The sequence below is a fragment of the Cetorhinus maximus genome, chromosome 15, assembly GCF_964194155.1.
Source record: "Cetorhinus maximus chromosome 15, sCetMax3.hap1.1, whole genome shotgun sequence".
Taxonomy (NCBI): Eukaryota; Metazoa; Chordata; class Chondrichthyes; order Lamniformes; family Cetorhinidae; genus Cetorhinus; species Cetorhinus maximus.
In genome coordinates, this window is record NC_135893.1 from 85,568,667 (window position 1) to 85,587,966 (window position 19,300).

Sequence of the window (19,300 nt, forward strand, 5' to 3'; positions counted from 1 at the left end):
GGTGTGCAATAAAAGAAATCAACTATTCAACATTACATTTTACATTAATTGTCACAATAACTACTCTGGTTGGTAACAGCTTAATACCTGAATTAAGTTAACAGAAACCCATGGAAGTATAAGTATTCACAAACTTCACTGCACAATGACAAGTAATGAAAATTGGAATTTGGGTATCAAGATGCACCAACATTGACTACAGCATCAGCTAGCCAAGAACTGAAATTCTTGAAATAAACCTTCTGTATAAAATCAAACCAATGTTTTTGCCAATGTATTATTTAGATAATCTGATTTTCTCATGTAATAACCAAACAGAAACAATTTTCAAGAGGGTCTTCAGATACACATTCTTTCTGTTAAATTTCATTGGTAACAAACTGGAGGCATGAGTACTTTAAGTCTAAAATATGGTTTAGCAAATTCAAAACCTCTACATAAACCAAGGAAATAGTTATGAAATAACATTTTCTCTTTTTAATACCTGTTTAAAACACTTCTCTATATAAATGCCAACAAGAGGTGCCTGTCAAACTAGATAGGTCAAAAGTAAGCTGGAATGTTTAAGTTATAGGAAAGTGCTATTATAGAATTGACCGGGTGGTTCATTCAACATTTTTATTTGGTGATTAAAGTGAGCTAACCTTTTGCCTTCTTTTCTAGTAGCTCATTCTCCAGATCACTTCACCAATTTGTATAACATCCTTGTGTTGCTTTTGACACCAATCTACGTCAACCAGAAATTTGCAGACCACTGGCATCATTCACAATCAATGTCTAACGCAAAATGACTAAACATCAGGACAATTACACTAATTACAATACCACAAATACAGCTCAGCATATATTAATTCATCTACCTAGGCGAGGTGACTTCACCTTTTAAACTGACACCAACATGCAGGACAACTAGAGTGTTTCAATTGCCTGTATTGAGGTTCTGTTTTCAGCTAGCAGCAAACAAAATCGAAGTGCCCACCAGCTATAGAATTCCACAAATATGTAAAAATGTCATATGATTTATTTTCATGGGATGTGGGTACCCAGCACTTTGCTGCCATACCTAATTACCTTCGAGAAGGTGACAGTGAGCTGCCTGCTTGAACTGCTGAAGTCCACGTGGTATGGGTGCACACAGCACTGTTAGGGAGTTCCAGGATTTTAATCCAATGACAGTGAAGGAACAGAGATATAGTTCCGAGTCACAATAGTGTGTGACTTGGATGGGAACTTCAAGTGGTGGTGTTCCTATGCTTCTGCTGCAGGGTTCAAAATAATGGATAGGCAGATTCACCCTCAAAGACCCCCCCAAAAAAATCAACGACGGGGACAACAAATGAGAGATAAGTCTTCCCCATACAAGGGAGAGATAGATTCCGAGGAGCTGCTCCTCCAATCACAAATTTTGCCTTGCCCATGCCCTCTGCCCAGCTCCTCCAGTCACAGGTTCACTCTCTCTCACCCTTGCTGCTTCGAGACAGAACTGACTGGAGGAGCAGTAAGAGTGGGAGAGAGGGAACTTGTAATTGGAGGAACTGGAGCAATTATTCTGGCTGGTCCCGCTGCTGCCATTACGCTGAACCCAAACCTGAACAGGGGAGAGCAGGATAGCAACATGTACAAGAGCCCTCACTCAGCAATGCTCATCCAAGATCAGTGGCCATGGTGCCTGGGTTGAGGCTGGGGCCTGGCTCAGGTTCAGGAAATGGGCAGGCTGGGGTTGGGGATGCTACTCAGAGAGAGAAGCAGCAGCAGAAGGGGCAGACACAGTTGAGGAAATGTAGAAATGGTGGGGCCTCCACCTGAATGAATTCTACTGTCTGGCTCAAATTTGTTAAAGATACCAACACCTTGGTCTGTAGAGACACAAAACTGGACAATTGATTTTGAACCTCTGTGCAGCATGGAGTACAGCCCCATTCAGAAATAGTGACTTTTGGAAGGTTTTCTGTATCAAATGGATGGCAGTAGTGAGTGGTTCAAATGATAAACAATCTCAAGGAAGTTATGGTGAATCAGTGGTGGGTGCTGTTGGCTGCAATGTTGCTGGTAATTTTTCGCCTGAACTTCTTTTCTTGCTTTTTAAAAATATTTTTGTCTTTTACTTGAATTGATTGTAAAGTTTAACTTAATTCAGCCTCTGGCTGTGACAGGAGTGGACTTTAATAAGTTATAAGTTAGCAGCAAGGTGTGAAAAGTTGGTTTAATGTTCAAAGGGAAAAATATTTGCAGGGCCATGGGGAAAGAGGAGGCGGGCGTGAGGATTAATTTGATAGTGCTTACTCTCAGAGCCAGCACAGGCACAATGGGCAGAATGGCCTCATATGCTGTAACATTCTACGATTTCGGACAGCCAGCATACCTCTGTCTGTTTCTATATTTGTTTACAAGCTTTCAATGTCCATTGTAAAATATATGGCATTGGGAGTATGGTTAATAAGTTAACCACCTCTATAAAGTGGTATGCATGTTTAATGTAACTAATAACGAAAAGGGGTTCCAATCTATGTCTCAATAAAGCACGGATGATCATGTGAGGAGGTGCATTAGCTTAGGGGGAAAAAAATCACAAATGTGAAGCGTATGTGAATTAAACCATTCATTATCTGATGGTTACCTTGGTGCTGCAGGATTAATTTGTGTGTATTCCCCTTTTGCACAGTTGGATCTTTAGAGTTAGCAACCTGATATGTTTGTCAGCACTCAATTTTAAGCAGAAGTACTGAGGGGAAGAATCTTGAAGTTGGTGGAACAAAATCATAGAATGCTGGAGAGCGCTAACTGTTTGCAATTATTGTGCTTTTTATATAAAGGGTTTGCAGATGTATCCCAATAAGTTGGGCAAAATAGCTAGAATTTTCATTTTGGAAATGGGGTATAGGAGATATGTATATGTCAAACTTAACGCTGAGAGCAGAGGTCGGGAACTTTAACTCCCAACGGGCCTCGAAGCTTCTGCTCATGCGCAGACCAGGAGCGGGTTGCACATTTGCAGATAAGCATTTTTACATTCTTTGGGCCTAGCCTCTGCCAGAAGAAAAATGGTGCGAAAAAAGCACCATAAAAGGGAAGTATCCCAGGCAGGGGGCAGGGAGAGGGGTCAAGGAGAAGTCCCAAAAGAAGAATTACAGAGAGGGACAGGGACAAGGACAGGAAAAGGTCCCATTTCAGTTAAAAAGAGAGGGGCAGAGAAACAGGCTCCAAGCAGGAAAAGGGCTGCAGGGAGCAGATTTTATGTGAAGAAAGCAGCTGAATGTTGGCGACTCCGTGCTGCAGGCCATTGGGGCAAAGGTGCCCCATTGAAGCAGTAGTGTTCTGCTTGGCATGGCCGAAGAGTTGAAGTCGTGCCTGTAATTTGGTGCTCGAGTGTGGATTCAGGAATCCAGGGGAATGGAATCTCAGGAGACGAGATCAAAACCCTGTGAGGTGGGCTGTTGTTGACACAATCCGAGTTGGAGTGACTTTTGGAGAGAATTCCAAGGCGAGATCTTTGAAGGTGAAGGTTGGAATCTCTTGCGAGAGAGACAGAGTTTTAGTGAGATTGACTGATTCACAGCGCTTACTGTTATCTGGGTGGGTTGTTGAGAAATCCACAAATTGTATCTTGGTCACATCTGCCATTTACTGTGCAGAGCGGTATGTTCAGTCAATTTGCCTGTTAATTCACAGGTACCTTATTAACCCTGAATGTTAAGAGTATAAGATAGATATTGTAAATTGTTCTTTTCTTTCTGACCTTGTATAGTTAAGTTTATTTGTTTGTTCAAAACCTGTGCGATCTTGTGACTTAATTCATCAAGTAAGTGTCTAAAATCTCAAACTTTGTCTACCAGTTAGGGGGCAACAACTTGGGGGTCTATATGTACATACACATCCACACACACACCCACCCCACAATGTCTGTGTCTCTCTGGTTGATGCGATGCATCAACTGTGTTTGCATAGTGGGCGGTGCATAGTGATCAGTCTGCTTGTCACTTCTTGCTTTCAGCTTTCACCGCTGGCTAGTTAGTATAATTAAAAAAGAGAGCCAAGCACGTAAGCCTCTCTCGCCAAAACATAGTCTCTTCATCAAAAAGCCCTACGTATACGTAAACTGGGTACCTTGCGGACCCAGGCTAAACGACAGGGGACTCAGAGGAGGTCTGGCCCACAGGCTCGTGGCACATAGGCCAACCTGTATGTGGTTACGGCTTGTTGCCCACAGATCAGACCTCCAGCTATGGGTAAATTGCCCCACAGCTTTGTGGGTGTCTCAGGAGAGAAGGCGGCTAAGGGAGTAAACCCTGACAGAAAATATGGAATTGAGTCCTGTAGGTGGTAATCCCTCATCTATCAAGCAGCTTGCTGGCAACTCCCGCAGGGGAGATGGTACCATACAGTAATGGTTTCATGTTTTCCTTTGAACAATACTAGCAATGCCAAGGGGGGCGCTAATGCTTGGGCAACTCAGTGTCTCCATATTATTTGTCCAGGCCTGCACCCTGGAGAAGACACTCCAGTTTGAAACTGAACTGGAGTAGCAATATAAATACTGTGGCTACAAGAGCAGGTCAGAGGCTAGGAATCATGTGATGAGTAACCCACCTCCTCACTCCCCAAAGCCTGCCCACCATCTACAGGGCACAAGTCAGGAGTCTGATGGAATACTCCCCACTTGCCTGGATCAGTGCAGCTCCCACAAAGCTTGACACCATCCAGGACAAAGTAGCCCGCTTGACTGGCACCACATCCACAAATATTCACTCCCTCCACCACCGACAATCAGTAGCAGCAGTGTGTACCATCTACAAGGCGCACTGCAGGAATTCACCAAGGCTCCTTCAACAGCACCTTCCAAACCCATGGCCAATGCCATCGAGAAGGACAAAGGCAACAGATAGCCTAGATGAATATAGGAAGTGCAGAGATGAAGTAAAAAAGGAAATAAGGAAATCAAAGAGAGGGCATGAAAAAAGATTAGCAAGTAAAAGATAACCCAAAGATGTTTTACCAATACATTAATCCTAAAAGGTTAGTTAAGAAAAAAGTGGGACCTATCAGAGATGAAGATGGAAACTTGTGTGTAGATGCAGAGGCTGTGGGAAGGGTTTTGAATTAATATTTTGTCTCTGTGTTTACAAAGGAAAGGATGTAGATGTAGTAGTCCAGGAGGAACACTGGGAGATATTGGACGGGATAATCATAAAGAGAGTGGAAGTACTCGAAGGGTTGAAATCCTTGAAGGTTGATAAGTCACCAGGGCCAGATGGATTGTTTCCGAGGCTGCTGAAGGAAGTCAGGGAGGAGATAGCAGATGTTCGGAGGATGATTTTCCAATCTTCACTAGATACAGGGGAGGTACCGGAGGACTGGAGAAATGCAAACATAGTTCCATTGTTTAAAAAGGGATCAAAGTGAATGGCAAACAATTATAGGCCAGTTAGTCTTACATCGGTGGTGAGCAAATTAGTAGAATCAATCCTGAGAGATAGGATTAACTGTCACGTGGAAAGGCATGGACTAGTCAGGGATGGTCAGCATGGATTTGTTAAAGGAAGGTCTTGCCTCTCAAATTTGATTGAATTCTTTGAGGAAGTGACGAGAAGGGTTGATGAAGGTAGTGCAGTGGATGTTGTGTATATGGATTTTAGCGAGGCATTTGACAAGGTTCCACATGGCAGATTGGTTAGGAAAGTAAAAGCCCATGGGATTCAGGGTAATGTGGCAAACTGGATAAAAGGTTGGCTTTGTAACAGGAAACAAAGGGTAATGGTCAATGGATGCCCTTGCAAATGGAAAGTTGTCTCAAGTGGTGTTCCACAGGGCTCGGTGTTGGGACCCTTGCTGTTTGTGTTATATATTAACGATTTGGACGTGAACGTGGGGGGCACGATTGGGAAATTTGCAGATGACACAAAGATTCGCCGAGTAGTGGATAGTGTAGAGGATAGCCATAATCTCCAAAACAATATTGATGGGTTGGTGGAGTGGGCGGTAAAGTGGCAGATGGATTTTAACATACAGAAGTGTGAGGTCATACATTTAGGGAGGTCAAACAGTTACAGGGATTACACAATAAATGGGAATATACTAAGAGGGGTAGATGAAGTGAGAGATCTTGGCGTACAAGTGCACAGGTCGTGAAGGCAGCAGTTCAAGTAGACAAGGTTGTAAAGAAGGCATATGGAATGCTCTCCTTCATTGGCAGAGGTATAGAATACAAAAGTAAGGATATAATGTTGGAATTGTATAAAACACTGGTGAGGCCACAACTGGAGTATTGTGTGCAGTTCTGGTCACATTACAGGAAGAACGTAATAGCTCTGGAGAGTGTGCAGAGGAGGTTTACAAGAATGTTGCCAGGGTTAGAAAAGTGTAGCTACGAGGAGAGACTGGATAGGTTGGGGTTATTTTCCTTAGAACAAAGAAGGCTGAGAGGTGACTTGATTGAGGTGTACAAAATTATGAGGGGAATAGATAGAGTGGACAGGATAAAATTGTTTTCCTTGGTGGAGAATTCTAGAACCAGGGGACATAGATTCAAGATAAGTGGCAGAAAGTGTATGGGAGACATGAGGAAAAAATTTTTTTACACAGCGGGTAGTGGGTGTCTGGAATTCGCTGCCCAAGTTGGTGGTAGAGGAAGAAACTCTAAACTCTTTTAAAAAGTACCTGGATCTGCACCTTAAGTGCTGTAAGCTGTAGGGCTATGGGCCGGGTGCAGGAAGGTGGGATTAGAAAGTGCACCTGTGAGTCCCCAGGTTGGCAAGGACAAGATGAGCCGAATGGCCTCCTTCTGTGCTGTAACTTTTCTATGGTTCTAGACGGATGGGAACACCACCACCTGGAAGCTCCCCTCCAAGTCACTCACCATCCTGACTTGGAAATATATTGCCGTTCCTTCACTGTTGCTGGGTCAAAATCCTGGAACTCCCTAACAGCACTGTGGGTGTATCTACACCACTTGGACTGCAGCAGTTCAAGGTGGCAGCTCACCACCACCTTTTCAAGGGCAATTAGGGATGGCCAATAAATGTTGGCCCAGCCAGCGAAGCCCACATTCCATGAATGAATAAAAAAAAGTTCTGTGGTTTACATTAGCACAATACGGGAAGAAACAGTTACCTGTTATAAGCTCTCTCCTAAATGGCGAAGAGCACGAGTGCCAGGGGTTACTTCTGACTGTGGGAGAGGTCATGGCATGTAACTGGATAGCTACTGCCTGCCTCAAGCTGGGCAGCTGGCAGTCAGTTTGGTGCTGTCCTCCACAGCCTGGTTGCTTCAATGGGTGCCTGGGGCTTAGAGAGTCATCGCTCAAAAGGCAGGTCGCTAATCTATGGACCAGGCAATACAAACTCAACAAGCAAGGCACCAGTTTTGCACATCACAAGCTGGGATGCAATGACCATGCATCCTTGCCTTATCAACGACTGTCTGCAGGTTGATGGCACATGCAAAACAACTGTAATCAACAAAGAACTTACGCGGCTCAATGTAGACATTGTTGCGCTGCAGGAAACTAAACTCAAAATGGATCCCTTAAAGAGAAACACTACATGTCCTTCTGGCAGGGGAACACTCAATAGGCAACACATGAGCATGGAGTGGGTTTTGCAGTAAAATAGGCTTTACTCTCGATGATTGAGCACCACACCCACCCCACCGCCCCCCAATGAATCACAGAAGGCTCAACTCGACAATTGAACCCCACCCCCCCAACCCCCATCACAGAGGGCTGAGAGATTTTTTACACTTCTCTTGTCAACAAACATGGGCTTAGTTAACTTCATGTGCACCTATGCTCTGACACTCATCTCCACCCCGGGTATCAAGGATCAATTGTACGAGGCATTTGAAGTTGTCATCAGCAGAATGCCCGATAGTGAGGGACTGTATCTTCTAGGAAACTTCAACACAAGGTTGGATACTGACTACAACTTGGCCACATGCATATTGCGCCAGGGAATTGGCAAAGTGAACGAAAATGGACAGAAGTTGCTGGAGCTACGCTGTTACCATGGACTCTTGAGATGAACAGCCAAGTCCAAACTGGCATGGAGACATCCAAGATCATACCACAGGCACCAGCTCGGTCTCAACATTACCAGACATACCACCCTGTCCTCATTACTAGTAACTATCACAGCGCTGACTGTGACACTGATCACTCCCTGGTGTGTAGCAAGGTCAGGCTTCAGCCAAGGAAACCATACTACTCCCAGAAGAAAGGTCGTCCTCGGATCAACACTTGCCATGCCACTGACCCAGAAAGGACCCAGGGGTTCCCCAACATCCATAGACAATGGCCAAGGCCAGCGTATGGTGTCAAAGTGAGATCATCTGCACAACACCATTTATGACTCTGCACTCACTGCATACGGGGAGAGAGAGATCAGAGGCTTACTGGACTGAAATGGAGCTATTTATCGCAACAAAGTCAGTTACTGTAACAAGCCCTCATGAGCAAGTCCCTAGCAAATAAAACCTAGATGCTCAGAGCTGCCAGAATCAAGTCACAGCAGACTGTCCATTTCTGCTGTTAAAACTCGGCAACAGCATATAACCTGCTGCTGAATCAGGGGATATAGAGGGATGTATGAAGAAACCAAGAAAGCAAAAGGCCCAGCAGCAACCAAATCAGCCCCATTGAAGACAAAGACAGGGATGATCATCACTGAACCTCGCAAGCAGGTGGAAAGATGGGTGGAGTACTACCATGAACTCTATGCAAAGGGGAACATTGTCACTCAAGATCTCAGCACCATTCCAGACTTTTCTGTTGTGGAGGAGCTGGACAGCAAGTCCAACGTAGTAGAGCTGACCAAGGCCAGGGCCATCTTTGCCAGTTGTAAAGCCCCCAGGAAATGATGGCATTCCACCCAAAATCATTAACTGTTGAGTATGTGGTAAGTGATTAAGGTTTATTCAATTCCTAAGGCTCAAAATAGTATATTCTGAGCGAGAGGCGAGTGGGAGGATAAATGGCGCAGATCGAGAGGCCTACCTGCGTTGAGGCCAGCGGCGGTATGACGTCACAAACCACAACGTGACACGAATGCAGGGAAAGCAACGGACTGGTGAGTATTTCTAGTCTTTAAAGTAAAAGTAAGGTCTTTAGCTTGTGTTTAAGTCTCTAGTCTTTTTTCTCTCTTTTTCTTAAAAATAGCTTGTTAAGTATAAGATCGATACTGGTGTTTAAAAAAATTACAATATAGCGTAAAGAGCAGCGATACTAGAGTAACTAATAAATTAAATTAAATATGATAGCAAATGCAGGACAGGTGATGTGTTGCTGCTGCAGCATGTGGGAGCTGCTGAACACCAAGGTGATCCAGAGCGAACACATCTGTAGTGAATGTTTGCACCTTGAGGAACTCAGATCTGAGTTGAGGAGATGAGTCCGAACTGCAGCCATTGTGCCACATCAGGAAGGGGAAAAGTTACCTGGACACTTTACTCTAGGAGGCGGTCATACCCCTCAGATTAGGTAATGCAAATTTGGTTTGTGATCAGGGACAGGAGGGTGTGACTGCAGCTGAGGCAGGTTTGGGGACCCAGGGGGTAGTGTTTGAGGAGCCTCAGCCCCTGCAATTGTTCAACAGTTAGTTATGAGGTTCTTGCAAGCTGTGTGGATGAGAGTAGGGACTGCAGGAAGGATGAGCAAACTGACCACGGCACCATGGTACAGGGAGCCGTTCAAATGGCAAGGGGGGGGGGGGCAGGAAATAAAAATGTAGTAGTGGTAGGGGACAGTATAATTAGGGGGATAGATACTATTCTCTGCAGCCATGAGCGTGAGTTCTTAAGGCTGTGTTGCCTACGCGGTGCCAGCGTTAAGGACATGTCTCAGAGCTGGAGAGGAAATTAGAGTGGGAGGGGAGGGATCCAGTTGTCATCATCCAAGTTGGTACCAACGACATTGATAGGACTAGAAAGAATTTGAACAGCTAGAAGCTAAATTACAAAGCAGAACCTCCAAGGTTATAATCTTGTGATTGCCACCTGAGCCACGGGCAAACTGGCATAGGGTAAATAAAGTCAAGGAGTTAAATGCGTGGCTCAAAGATTGGTGTGTGAGGAATGGGTTTCAGTTCATGGGGCACTGGCACCAGTACTGGGTAGAAAAGAGCTGTTCCAGTGGGACAGGCTACACTTGAACCATGCTGGGACCAGTGTCCTGGCGAATCGAATACCTAGGGCTGTAGAGAGGGCTTTAAACAAAATGGGGGGGGGTGATTCTGGAGAGGGGATACATAGGCTTACAAAGCAGGGGGATATGGCAGCATTGCAGGGCAGCTATTTAGGTAATGATATCCAGAGTGTGGCAGGGAGGGACAAAGTGTACAAACATAAAAAAACAGCTGCAAGTAGGGTCATAGGGGGGAAAGAATGGTAAAATGGCAAAATTAATGGCTCTTAAATGCATGTAATATTCAGAACAAAATAAATTAATTAATGGCCTAAATAGAGGTTAGTGGGTATAACCTTACAGCCATTACAGAGACATGGTTACAAGGAGATCAAAGCTGGGAACTAAATATTCAGGGGTCTGTGACTTTTCGAAAGGACAGGCAGAAAGGAAAGGGTGATGGAGTAGCTTTGTTAACACGAGATGGAATAAGTACAATAGCAAGAAATGATCGATCTTCGATCGGAAGATGGAGACTCCATATGGTTGGAAGTAAGAAATAACAAGGGGAAGAATACACTGCTGGGAGTAGTCTATAGGCCCCCTAATAGTAGCTATACTGTAGGAATCAGAAAATAATGAGGGCATGTAGAAAAGGCAGTACATTACTTATGGGTGACTTTAATTTTCATGTAGATTGGGAAAATCAAATTGGCAGAGGTAGCCACGAGCAAGAATTCATAGTGTGTATTCGGGACAGTTTCCTAGAACAATATGTTCTGGTTCCAACTAGGGGTCAGGCTATTTTGGATCTGGTAATGTGCAATGAGGCAGGTTTAATAAATGATCTAAGTGTAAAAGATCCCTAGGAAACAGTGACCATAACATGGTAGAATTTAGCATTCAGTTTGAGAGTGAGAAGCTTGGGTGGGAAACAACTGTGCTAAACTTAAAATAAGGCTAATTACAAAGGAATGAGGGCAGGGTTGACTGGAGTGGACTGGGAAAGGAATTTAGCAGAAAAGACGGTTGATGAACAATGGCAGCCGTTTAAGAAAGTAGTTCATGACTCACAACAAAGATATATCCCAGTGAGGAAGGAGGATTCTAGAAAGGGGATAAACCAACCATGTTTAACCAAGAAAGTTAAGGATAGCATCAAATTGAACGAAAAAACAATGTGGCAAAAAATTAGCGGTAAGCCAGAGGATTGGGAAAGTTTTGAAAACTAACATAAGATGGCCAAAAAAAATAAGAGGGGGAGAAAATAAACTTTGAGGATAAACTAGCAAGTAATATAAAAACAGACAATAAGAGCTTCTTTAAATATATAAAAAGGAAGAGAGGGGCCAAAGTGAACACAGGCCCCTTGCCTATTGGAACACTGCCAATGTAACAACCTTATTCAAAAAGGGAGACAGACAAAAAACAGATAACTATAGGACAGTTAGCTTAACATCTGTGATTGGGAAAATGTTAGTCTATTATAAAGATTGCAATAGCAGAGCATTTAGAAATTCAGAGTCAGCATGACTTCATGAAGGGGAAATCATGCCTGACAAATTTATTAAAATTCTTTAAGGTGGTAATAAGCAGGATAAAGGGGAACCAGTAGATGTCATATATTTGGGCCTGAATTTTTCTGGCGGTGGCCAGGCTTGGCGGGAGTGGTCGTGGGGCCAATCGCCGCCTGCGGTCGACTCCGTGCCACCATTTTAAATGGGCAGGCCAATTAAGGCCCGCCCAGTGTAATATGCGAGCCATAGCGCTCAGCGCTACCTGTGCAGGTGGTGGGAGCGGGGAGAGTGTATGCGGGCGAAAGAGTACTTCAATCTCCCTAAGGCAATCGATGTTTAAAGATTAAATTAAAGGTTTAAAAATGTATTTAAACATGTCCCTTCGGGACCGTGTCACATGAGATGGGACATGGTTTTATACTTAGGAAAAAAAGTTATTTATTTCATAAAAGCTATAGGAAACCTCATTCCCCTCGTGGATGAGGTTTTCTAAAAAAACACGAAGGCTGCTGGGCCTTTTCGTCTGTCCGCCAACCTTAAGGTTGAATGGGCAGCATTACTAATGACATGAATTACTTTCCTAATGACCTTAATAGGCTGCTTACATATCGGCGGGCGCGCAGCCGACTCTGGCGCACGCCTGCTGAATGAAATATTGCGGGATGCACGACCGGCGTCATTTTGTGTGTCGGGCCCGCCCCCACACGCTGACTCAAAACATCCTGCCCTTGGATTTAAGGCGTTCGATAAGGTACCGCACATAAGGCTTCTTAATAAGATAAGAGCCCATGGTGTTGGGGATAGTATATTAGCATGGATAGAGCCTTGGCTAAATACTAGAAGACAGAGTTGGGATAAGGGGGGCATTTTCAGGATGGCAACCTGTAACAAATGGAGTGCCACAGGGATCAGTGCTGGGGCCACAATTATTTACAATACATATTAATGATTTGGAGCAGGGGGAAGTGAATGTACCATCGCCAAGTTTGCAGATGATACAAAAATAAGTGGGAAGATAAGTGTTGAGGATGACAGAGTCTACAGAGAGATATAGACAGATTAAATGAGTGGGTAAAAACTTGGCAAATGGAATATAATATGGGAAAATGTGAGGTTATGCACTTTGGCAGGAAGAATAGAGGAGTTGAATATTATTTAAATGGAGAAAGACTGCAGAAAGCTGCAGCACAGAGGGACTTGGGTCCTCATGCATGAATCCCAAAAAGCTAGCATACAAGTTTAGCAGGTAATAGGGAAGACAAATGGAATGTTGGCCTTTACTTAAAGGGAATGGAGTGTAAAAATAGGGAAGTCTTGCCAAAATTACACAAGGCACTAGTTAGATTACACCTAGAATACTGTGAACAGTTTTGCTCACCTTATCTAAGGAAAGATGTACTGGCACTGGAGGCAGTCCAGAGAAGGTTCACTAGGTTGATCCTGGGTATGGAGGGATTTTCTTATGAGGAGAGGTTGAGTAACTTGGGTCTGTCCTCATCGGAGTTTAGAAGAATGAGGAGTGACCTTATTGAAACATATAAGATTCTTAGGGGGGCTTGACAGGGTAGATGCTGAGAGGTTATTTCCCCTTGTGGGGAATCTAGACCACAGGGCATAATCGCAGAGTAAGGGGTCGCCCATTTAAGACAGAGATGAGGAGGAATTTCCTCTGAAGGTAGTCAATCTGTGGAATTCTTTACCGCAAAGGCTGTATATGCTGGGTTGTTAAGTATATTCAAGGCTGAGATAGACAGGTTTTTAATCAGTAAGAGAATCAAGAGTTATGGGGAAAAGGCAGGAAAGTGGAAATGAGGATTGTCAGATCAGTCATGATCTCACTGAGTGGTGAAGCAGACTCGGTGGGCTGAATGGCCTACTCTGCTCCTATGTCTTATGGTTCTATGGTGTTACAGTGGCCCTGATGTAACCGAACTGAATATTGGTGAGCAAGTTGCTGCTGTGTGAGTGCCGCTTAATAGAACTGTCAACAATATTCTCCATCAATTTGTTGATGAACAAGAAAAGTTAATGGAGCGGCAATTGGCCAGATTGAATTTTGCCTGCTTTTTGTGGACAGGACGTGCCTGGGCAATTTTCAACATTGAAGGATTGTAGCTGTACTGTAATAGCTTGGTCAGGGGGACCCTAGTTCTGGACTCAAGTCTTCACAGCTTGCCTGAACTTAGTTTATGCTACTTGTGTTGAATTAGTTTTCAATCCTGTGCCAAGTGTATTCTTGTATCATAAATGTATGATCAAAATTTGGGGACAATATTATCTACCAATTTTCAACATTGCCAGTTTGTTGTCAGGGCCCGTAGCCTTTGCAGTGTCCAGTACCTTCAGCCGTTTCTTGATATCACGTGAAGTGAATCGAATTGGCTGAAGATGGACATCTGTGACGCTGAGGACCTCAGGAGGCGGCCTGTTAAAACAACAGGTTTTTGGTTCACCACAGTGGTATGGAAGGTCCTTTTGAATCCAAATCTCAGAGCCACATGGTATGCAAACTGAAGCTATGCTGAACTGTATTTAGCAATAATAAAGTACTGTAAAAGGAATTAAAGAACGTGCATTTTGAAACAAAATTCACAGAATGCCTAAGTTTCTATGAATTGCCATCATTGTACCAATCAGCAATTGAAGGGATTATATCCATTAAGAGAAAGAATGCACACATTTTTAATTTCATTTAACTTTTCTTTTGGTGGCCTCCATCTATTTCTAGAAAGTTTCAAAGTTCCTTACCAAGAGTTGGCATTTGTATGGCCTACACAGTATTAATTATATAGTTTCTAAAAAGAGATGACTAATACGAATGCACTGAAAGCATCAACACAACACATTGCAACACAGAATAGTGGCCGTTGGCGTGACCCCCTTCATTACCAACTCCAGCCAGACCAATATGGAACGATACCAATCAAAGCCCTGCCAACCAAACTCTGCTTTTGCCGCATTCCTCCAAATCATCCCAAATAAATAAACTATTTGCAATAATGCAAGCAGCTTTAATGACAAGAAGTGGATCTCTTCATTAAGCAAATCATTATGAATGATTTATTCCAATCCTGAAATATTTTAAAGGGTACTGCTGGGAGAAACTAACACAAGCTCTACTCTTTCTTGCCTGTAGAAAATTATACCAGTGATTCAGAAAGTTTCAATCCTTCTGTAGCACAGAATTATATTTTATACATAGGAAGAATCAAGAGGGCAGAAAATTTTATAGAAGAGTATCAAGAGAATAAGGACATAGTCATTAAAAGGTTATCTTAAAACTTAAAAGGGCCTGATTTTCAACAATTCAGCACTCGCAAAAAATGTGTTTTAGCACTTTGTTTTGTGTATGCCTGTCATTTTGCAATATGCATTTTGGTATTTTTTGGCATGTTCCAAATTGTATTGATCAGGGTATCAAATCAGTAATCACAAATGCAAAGTTTCTCCCATTTTTAATGAACGCATTAAGTGTAGAGGAAGTTCCTTATAAGTTTGGTAAAAATCTAATAAATGCTAACTTACTGAGGTCACGAGTCAGTGCTTAGGTGCTGTATCCAGTTCACCTACTGATTTATCAAAAGGTACCACGAGTCTGAAGAGAAAAATCACTGATCAAGTTTGGTGAAAATCAGATAAAATGATAAGTTACTGAGGTGATAAGTTAGTGTTCATGTATAAAGGTCTACAGAAGCACAGTCCAGCACACCAAGCATGCCCATTTTCAAAAGGAACCCCTGAGATAACAGATGGGAAGTCACGAGTTCTGTGAAAGTCCTCATGAGTTCTCGGGTTATTTGAATGTAATATCAATGAAGCTCCTTTTATTTAAAAAAAAATACAAAACTGTACATCAAAACCTTCTTACATTAGCCCTTAAACTTAGCTTGTATCTGGTACAGCATTTTAAGAAACCCTCCCTTATCAGCAGGTCTACTATTTGAGGAACTGTTAAATCAAATTGTATTTTTGCTACATGGGATACTGGGAGTTTTTAAAAGAAGAGTTTTGGGAGAAATTGTATTATGCCCATTTTTCCACAAAAATTACAAACCAATGGTTTCATGTCATGAAAGGCATTAAGGTTTTCAAATTCTACATATACAGTGGAACATCCATTATCAAGATTCAATTAACAAACAAAATTATTGTGCAAAACTTTACTGCACAGCTTGCTAATACCAATCTCCTCCTGGCCTAAATTAACCTTACTGGACAAGAAAAGTTGAACTCAGTTTATGTCACTTGTATTGGATTAGTTTTCAATCCTGTGCCCAAGTGTATTCTTATATCATAAATCTATGATAAAAATTTGGGGACAATATTATCTACCACTTTTCAACATTATGGAGTGCTACTTTATGACAGATAATGGAGGTTGCAGTGTATTGCTATTTTGATAGTTTGAGGTTAGTTACTGCAAGGAAAAAAACCATTCTTACGTCTGAGGTCGTTAATGACAGACATAGGCTTGATGACATTTCCAGAACTGGAGAAGACCTGGGTGATATGATTCTGCATCATACACATCATACAGAATCCTTGTTCATTACCTACAAAGGAAAAGCAATGATAATTATTCTTCACTCAAAATGAATCAGGCAATATGTTGCTTTACAGCAACAGGGAAGCTAGCAAGGCAATTTTGTACAAGTGTTATATGAATCGCCCTTTCACCTTCATCAATTACCACCTAGCATTCATTTTCCTTTGCTCTGAGGTAGTCCTCTATCAGCTGTGTCCACCTCTCTTACAACTCACTGTTTGAATCACTCCAGTCCAACTTCTGACCTTCTCATACAAAAATGCAAAACAGTCCTAGCCAAATCCTCTTCTAATATCCTCTGTGATACTGGTACGTTATCCCTCTTCAATTCCGTTACATTTGGCACTGTTGACTGCATCATCCTCCTCTAACCCCTCTCCTTGTTCAGCTCAATAGAACTGCCCTTTCGTGCTTCCACTCCTACCTGTCTAAATAGTATCTCTAGCAATTGCTTTTCCCACTCTTGCAGTCATCTTCAGAGACCCCTAAGAATCTGACTTTGGCTCTCTCACCTGTGTGCTGCTCCACGGTACCGTCATTTGCAGACATGGGGTCAACTTCCACATTGACACCAGTGATACACAGCTGTATACCTCCACGATCTACATTTGCACCACGTATTTCCATCATCTCTGTAGTGAAGTCTGAAGTGATCAGCTGGTCCTCATTACAGATACTCATCACAAACTCCGTTTCCTTGTCATTGATTCCATCCAACTAGCTAGCTACGCACTCAAGTTAAACCTGAATGTCTATTACCATAACATTCTGTTCAACTTCAAGCTGAGCTTCCTTGGCAAACGGAGTGCAATTGACTGAGTGAAGACTAGGAGTTTGGTGAGAGCGGAGTTTGGTGAAGAGGGAGAAAGAGTTGTTCGTTTCCTCTTTCTATCTTTCTCACCCCATAGAAATTGGTTCCTGCTCCATTTCAGGGAAAGGAGCTAGCTGTTTGGTATCTGGTAATTGGCTAACTTCTATTCTATCCCGAAGATTTAAAATAGTACACAATTTGGTGGTAAAGTTAATAAAATATATAAGAAAGCAACATAAATAAGTGATTAATATAATTAGTTATTTAAACACATTAAGGATGGCAGGGCAGATGATGTGTCAAGACCGCAGCAAGTGGGAGCTCCTGGATAACATTGCGATCCAGGGCAAACACATCTACTGAGAGTGTTTGCGGATTGAGGAACTTTGGCTCAAAGTCATTGAACTGAAGACTGAGCTGCAGGCTCGGCAACTCATCACGGAGGGAGAAAATTAGCAGGAAGATTTATACCAGGAGGCAGTCACACCACCTAGGATAGGGTCTTCTGATTTGGTCAGTGGCAAGGGACAGGTGGGAGTGACTGTGAGTGAGGCAGGTAAGGGGACCCCGAGGGCAGGAGTGTCAGCCTCTGCAATTGTCCAACAGGTTTGAGGTTCCCTTAGCTTGTTTGGATGAGATGGGGCCGCAGGGTGGTTGAGCAAACTGACCATGGCACCAATTTTCAGGATGCCATCCAAGTGGGGAGCAAAAAGGAATGTAGTGTTAGTAGGGGACAGTATAGTAAGGGGGATTTACACTGTTCTCTGTAGCAAACAGCAAGACGGCTTTGTTGCCTGCCCAGTGCCAGGGTTCGGGACATGTGCTCAGGGCTGGAGAAGAACTTGCAGAGGGAGGGAGAGGAAGTGGTCGTGGTCCATGTAGGTACCAATGAAATAGGCAGGATGAGGAAGGAGGCTCTGCATTGTCAGTTTGACAAGCAAGGCACCAAATTAAGAAGTCGAGCCTCAAAGGTAATTATTTCCGAATTATTACCTGAGACACGTGCAAATTGACATAGGGCAATAAGATTAGAGAAATGAAGGCGTGGCTCAAAGACCGGTGTGGGAGAAGTGGCTTCCGGTTTGTGGGGCAATGCACCAGTATTGGGGAAAGTGGGATCTGTGCCATTGGGACTGTCTACACCTGAACAGTGCTGGGGCTGGTGTCCTTGCAAGCTGCCTAACGAGGGAAGTAGAGAGGGTTTTAAACTGAATTGTGGGGGAAAGGGATCGAATTTGGGAAGATGTAGTAAACCAAAGAGTAGAGGCAAGGCAAGAGAGACGGGTATTAATATGGGAAATGATAAACAGACTGTGACAGGAAGGGACAAAGTATAAATCTAAGAGTAAATCAGGAGATAAGGCTAGACACAACAAGAATAATAAAAGGACCAAACTAAAGGCTCTGCATCTAAACGCATGTAGCATTAGAAACAAAACAGATGAACTGATGGCACAAATAAAAATAAATAAGTACAATCTGATAGCCATTACAGAGATATGGCTACAGGATGACATAGACTTGGACCTGAATATTGAAGGGTATGTGACATTTAGGAAGGGCAGGAAGTTAGAAAAGGTGGAGGGGTGGCTCTGTTAACTAATGGTGGTATTAGCACATTGGAGAGGGGTGACCCAAGTTCAGGAAATCAGTTTAGAAGCGACTTGGGTTGATAAAGGCAAGAAGTCACTTGTGGGAGTGGTGTACAGGTCCCCTAATTGTAACTACACAGTAAGACAGGAGTATAAAGGAAGAGATAAAGGGAACTTGCCAGAAAGATACAGCAATAATCATGGGGGATTTTAATCTACATATAGGCTGGAAAAATCAGGTGGGCAAAGGTAGCGTAGATGAGTTCATAGAATGTTTTCAGGATAGTTTCTTAGAACAGCATGTTCTGGAGCCAAACAGACAGTAGGCTAGATTAGACCTAGTACTGAGCAACGAGATAAGATCAATTGATAACTTCCTACTGAAGGCACCCCCAGGTGTCAGCGATCATAATATGATTGAATTTTACATTCATTTTGTGGGAAAAATGAGTGCATCCAAGATTAGTACTTTAGATTTAAATAAGGGCAATTATGAAGGCATGAAAGCGGAGCTAGCTAAAGTGAACTGGCAAATGAGGTTAAGGGGTAGGTCAATAGAAGTTCAGTTGCTGACATTTAAAGGGATTTTTCAGAAGACACAATATATACATTCCAATGAGAAAGAAAAATTCCAAACGGAGAGCCCACCATCTGTGGTTAACTAAAAAAATGAAAGACAGTATCAAACTTAAAAGAAAAAGCATATGATTACGCAAAGACGGG

General features: G+C 42.9%; 1 protein-coding gene across 4 annotated transcripts in view; it reads right to left on the bottom strand.

Moving 5' to 3' along the window:
* Positions 1–19,300, bottom strand: part of usp42 (ubiquitin specific peptidase 42) — a 101,803-nt gene that overhangs the window by 53,872 nt on the left and 28,631 nt on the right. For 3 of the 4 annotated variants that reach the window (XM_078558855.1, XM_078558854.1, XM_078558856.1), the window contains exon 4: positions 16,071–16,181. In XM_078558855.1, the coding sequence (XP_078414981.1) occupies positions 16,071–16,181 (111 nt within the window). Of the gene's footprint in view, positions 1–15,153; positions 15,190–16,070; positions 16,182–19,300 lie in introns of those variants that run through there. The other variant, XM_078558857.1, reaches the window with a different exon arrangement.